At 40.9% G+C, this 5,711-nt stretch overlaps 1 protein-coding gene across 1 annotated transcript in view; it reads left to right on the top strand.

Moving 5' to 3' along the window:
- The first annotated feature begins 302 nt into the window (after positions 1 to 302).
- The window catches only part of msh2 (mutS homolog 2 (E. coli)), a 7,114-nt gene continuing 1,705 nt past the window's right edge, over positions 303 to 5,711 (top strand). The window contains exons 1-4 of the mRNA XM_046069778.1: positions 303 to 550; positions 792 to 940; positions 1,842 to 2,126; positions 4,065 to 4,211. Coding sequence (XP_045925734.1) covers positions 343 to 550; positions 792 to 940; positions 1,842 to 2,126; positions 4,065 to 4,211 — 789 coding nt within the window. The 5' untranslated portion in view covers positions 303 to 342. The remainder of the gene's footprint in view (positions 551 to 791; positions 941 to 1,841; positions 2,127 to 4,064; positions 4,212 to 5,711) is intronic.

Raw genomic sequence — 5,711 nt, 5'->3', positions numbered from 1 at the left:
GCAGTTGTAGAGAAAGCTGAGCTTAGGTTCACTGTCGAGAACCTCCTTGGGGATAAAGCATGGGGAATATCAAAGCATCTCATTAAATATCTGAAAGAAACAGGATTAATGGAAAGGATATAGGTTTTCAATTTTTATTTATTTAATTTTTTTTATTTTTATTTTTTGTTTTATTTGTTTATTTGATTTTTATGTTATTCTGCACATAATCTGTTCCACACTCCAGTCTGGTAGGTGGCGGTAATGCTCCTAAATGCTGGCTGCCAACCGCCAATCAAATCAAAAGAAGAAGAAGAAGAAGTAGTTTCCTGTTTGGGTACAGTGGTGGCGGGAGATTGCAGCATGGCGGTGCAGCCGAAACAGAACTTGTCTATGGACAGTGCAGCCGAGCATGGCTTTCTAAACTTCATTTTTTCTATGCCAGAGAAACCGGACACTACTTTCAGAATATTTGACCGTAACGACTACTACACTGTTCACGGAAAAGACGCCATATTCGCAGCGAAGGAAGTTTTCAAGACGAATGGGGTCATCAAAAATCTGGGCTCGGGTAAGCTATCCTCTATATCCTGGCTATAGCTAGCTGAACCTTGCAAACTAGTGGCAGGCTGCGTTGACTGTTTAGCAATGCTAATTCAGTTGCGTGTTTGTGCATTTACTCAGAGGCCTTGCGGTAGCTACAAATGCGTCAGTTAGCTGCAGTCTTGCTAGGCACTTGCTTCAAAGGGAGCCTTTCGGGAAATGTAGGCACAGGTTGTTTCTAATATGAATGTGAACGTGTTGGTCTACAGGGAGCCGCAAGCTGGAGAGTGTGGTCCTGAGCAAGCTGAACTTTGAGGCCTTTGTGAAAGACCTGCTGCTGGTGAGGCAGTACAGAGTAGAAGTGTACAAGAACCACAGCAAGAGCAGCAAGGAACACGACTGGAAGATCGAGTACAAGGTATTGTGTTTATTGTCGAGAAGTGTCAATGTGGTTTCTGTTTGATCCATCTACCTATTAAAATGTCGATGAGCTTTGTTGCTATGTTGTTGTCTTACTTTAAGTGTACCAGCACTCCATTATGAATGTGTTCTTAGTAGATGGCCTGTACTGGATATTATTCGTCTGTGTTACATGCTTCAAACAGATAATGCATATTGCATTGATCTAGTCCATACTGTCAATACGAATATTGCATAGGGCTGTGTGATATAGTTGATGTATCACAGTATGGCAATGTCATCAGATTTAGAATTGATTTTAATTATGTATGGGTCTAAAAAAACAAACAAACAAGTGTCAATTTTTAAAAGACTTAAATTATTTAATCATATTAATTGGTTAATCCATCTATTCATTTTATGCCGCTTGTCTGCATCCAGGTCGCATTATTTTTATTAATTATATATCATTGGTATGTGAATCTGAATCTAAAGCTACCTTCGACTTTCCGGAGATTTATAGTGAATTCAGATTGTCGTTTTGCTGTTTGGACCTCAACTTTACTGTTCTTTATCACTCGCAATGCCCTCATTGTGTTATTTTTGTCTGCAGCTGTTTTCGATGAAAAAGCTCGGCTATTTCTATCAGCGGTTGGTGGTGACCTAAAAGACAGTGTACGATGTATTTATATTCACTAGGTTGGCAGAAACATTACTCCAAATTACATATCTGCTGGATGTGTAAAGAAATGACTGTTTGCTAGCTAGTTCACTGTATCACCTTAAACAGTGTTAAAATGTCAATGTTGTATTTAAAACAAAAATATCAGTTATCTCTGGTTTTAGCAAACCAATAAAATAATAAATAAGTTGTTTGAAAATCTCTTTTTGTATATGTTGTCCTTTTCCTCCCCTCTCAGGCGTCTCCAGGAAACTTGACTCAGTTTGAGGAGATTCTGTTTGGTGGTGGAACCGGAGCGGAGGGTTGTGCAGGAGTTGTTGCTGTTCGGTTTTCTACAGGAGCTGACGGACAACGTGTGGTCGGGGTCGGCTATGTGGACGCAGCCCAGAGGACGATGGGAGTGTGCGAGTTTCCAGACAACGAGATTTTCTCCAATCTGGAGTCCCTGCTTGTCCAAATCAGCCCAAAAGAGTGTCTTTTAGCCCAGGGTGAAGCCAACACAGACGGCAACAAACTACGGGAGGTATGTGGTGGGAACGGTTATGATATAACAGCTGTGCTACATCTGAAAGAAATTTCCTAAGTGTGCCGTGTGTGAGAAGGTGGAACAAGCTAATGTTTGTTTTTGCTTGAAAAGTGACTCAAGCTATTGATCTATCCTGTTAAATTAGTTGCCATTCATTTGGTGTGGGAGACTGGGGTTCGATTCCCACTGTGACACATCCACCAACGTGTCCCTGAGCAAGACATTTAACTCCTATTTGCTCCAGAGGCGTGTGACCTCTGACATATACAGCAATTGTAAGTCGCTTTGGATAAAAGCATCAGCTCAGTGGGGGTGTGCCAAAAAATCGATAAAGCAATATATAGTTATACATTTTTCTATGATACTGTGTTGATTTTCCAGCCCATCAAATCGATACATAAAATAAATAAAAAATAGCGCTTTGATGGTTAGCTCAGTGCTAACATATAATGGGAATCTCCATTAATGTGCTAATAGCATTTGTGATCTCGAAAAAATATAATCTTAACCTAAACTACACATTTTGCTTCACATGTTGATCATCCTGAGTGACATACTGTGCAAATACTTAAAGTAGATATGTTTCCTGAGCGCTCTATGAAATAAAAAAGAGCTTCACTTCAACTTCCCCGGCCCATAGACAGTATATTACTGGACGAAGCCACCCCGCTGGTTTGAATGGAGAGCAGTGAAGCCAGTTTTGGACCAATAAACTACTACAACAGGGCTACTTCCTGTTGGCACCAGCGTCTACTGCGCATGATTGCGCAGCATAACCGTGGTTTAATGACGTAGAGCAATGGCAGAAATACCCTAATTCTGGTAGCTGTATAGCTGTGCCAACATAAAGTTTTATGGCTCAGTGTGTTTGTCTGAGTCAGGTCATCTCTGTTTAATCAGCCCACCTACAGGGGCTCACATGCCAAACACCAACGCAGCGTCACTGATGGCTGAATATTTTTTTAGATTCCCGACAGTTTACAATCTAAGCAATACAGTTATATCTATATATGTCATGTGTGACGGGCTGTCACAGGGGTTTGACGTCGTTTTTGGGCCTACATGGAATCCTCCATGCAGGCTTTGGTCGGCTTTACTGTTCGATCTCTGGCTTACCCCCTTGCTTCTGCACTCCACACAGACTAGCTACAGCAACCCCAAAGGGTCAAAACTGAAACCCAAAATTTCCAGTGGCCTAAAAATACAGCTATCAGTAGGTAGAGAAACGGCAGCACAATGCTGTGAAACTGAACAGTTATTAATATAATGTGATGTACATATTAGACTTAGGCGGTACACAGCAATTTGTATTTGCAGCAAAAAAAGCAGTAAATTCAGTGAATTTAATAAAGAAATCGTGAGCTTATGTATCGTATAATATCATGAAGTACCCTGCGATTCCCACCCCTACAGCTAAATGAGTAAATGTAAATTTGCTGTCGATGTGAGAATAAATAAATTGACACATTTTGGCCATACTAAATATAGAATATTACAAATTAAGTTTAATTAGTCTTAAAGTTTTTCTTGTTGCACTATTTCCTATGACAAATCATTCATGCAGACAGTTGCGTACTAGGTCAATGCTTGCTTTAAAAGGAGAAATATAAATGATATTGTATGAAAAAACGCAGAACCTCATTCAAATAAATGCTTGGGAGATGAGTTGACCATTCAAGTATAAGACATTCCTGGTAGATTAGTAGATTACTACTGTAATGTGAACACAGTCTATTTCTGTTTACCTTGTGGCCATCTTGAAGAAAGATAAAATAATTGCTGAATTTTCTAGAGCTGTAAATTCCTGTCTCCCAATGTTATAAAAAGTGTTTTTGGATCTGTCACTCAAACTGGATTTCCTGCCTCATTTATTGTCTCACTTGTACCTGAAGCAACATGCTCCCCACCAATTCTATTTGTTATGTGTTTGTGTAGGTGGTACAGCGTGGCGGTATACTGGTCTCTGACAAGAAGAGAGCGGAGTTTAGTTGCAAGGATGTGGTGCAGGATCTCAAAAGGCTGCTGAGGGTGAAAAGAGGAGAGACTGTGGCGAGCAACACACTGCCTGAGCTGGACAAACAGGTGAACAAAAGATAGAACTCCCTGACACTTAAGATTGATTCACTTGAGATGAGTATGGCTACACCCACACTAATACATTTTTGTTTTAAAACACATAACCGTTGCTATGTTTACACCTAGCGTTCACACTACTTCAGTGTTTTTGAACCCCTAATATGATAGTTTTGACCCCATTTTAGTCAAAGTTTCATAAAACTCTTGTGTATATGTCTATATACAGTATAGTAAAATTGGGAAGGTTGTGTCTTCAGTAGTAGTAGTAGTGTCAGTTTGCCAAAATGTAAACGAAATACAGGTGCTGGACATATAATTAGAATATCATCAAAAAGTTGATTTATTTCAGTAATTCCATTCAAAAAGTGAAACTTGTATAATGTATACATTCATTCCACACAGACTGATATATCTCAAGTGTTCCATTCCAAATTTTGATGATTATAACTGACAACTAATGAAAACCCCAATATCAGTATCTCAGAAAATTTGAATATTGTGAAAAGGTTCAATATTGAAGACACCTGGTGCCACACTCTAATCAGCTAATTAACTCAAAACACCTGCAAAGGCCTTTAAATGGTCTCTCAGTCTAGTTCTGTAGGCTACACAATCATGGGGAAGACTGCTGACTTGACAGCTGTCCAAAAGACGACCATTGACACCTTGCACAAGGAGGGCAAGACACAAAGGTCATTGCTAAAGAGGTTGGCTGTTCACAGAGCTCTGTGTCCAAGCACATTAATAGAGAGGCGAAGGGAAGGAAAAGATGTGGTAGGAAAAAAGTGTACAAGCAATAGGGATAACCGCACCCTGGAGAGGATTGTGAAACAAAACTCATTCAAAAATGTGTGGGAGATTCACAAAGAGTGGACTGCAGCTGGAGGCTTCAGGAACCACCACGCACAGACGTATGCAAGACATGGGTTTCAGCTGTCGCATTCCTTGTGTCAAGCCACTCTTGAACAAGACACAGCGTCAGAAGCGTCTCGCCCGGGCTAAAGACAAAAAGGACTGGACTGCTGCTGAGTGGTCCAAAGTTATGTTCTCTGATGAAAGTAGATTTTGCATTTCCTTTGGAAATCAAGGCCCCAGAGTCTGGAGGAAGAGAGGAGAGGCACAGAATCCACGTTGCTTGAAGTCCAGTGTAAAGTTTCCACAGTCAGTGATGGTTTGGGGTGCCATGTCATCTGCTGGTGTTGGTCCACTGTGTTTTCTGAGGTCCAAGGTCAACGCAGCCGTCTACCAGGACGTTTTAGAGCACTTCATGCTTCCTGCTGCTGACCAACTTTATGCAGATGCCGATTTCATTTTCCAACAGGACTTGGCACCTGCACATAGTGCCAAAGCTACCAGGACCTGGTTTAAGGACCATGGTATCCCTGTTCTTAATTGACCAGCAAACTCGCCTGACCTTAACCCTATAGAAAATCTATGGGGTATTGTGAAGAGGAAGATGCGATATGCCAGACCCAACAATGCAGAAGAGCTGAAGGCCACTATCAG

The sequence above is a fragment of the Micropterus dolomieu genome, linkage group LG14 (assembly GCF_021292245.1).
Source record: "Micropterus dolomieu isolate WLL.071019.BEF.003 ecotype Adirondacks linkage group LG14, ASM2129224v1, whole genome shotgun sequence".
NCBI classification, from domain to species: domain Eukaryota; kingdom Metazoa; phylum Chordata; class Actinopteri; order Centrarchiformes; family Centrarchidae; genus Micropterus; species Micropterus dolomieu.
Note: the sequence above shows the minus strand (reverse complement) of the source record. Positions and strands in the feature narration are given on the sequence as shown.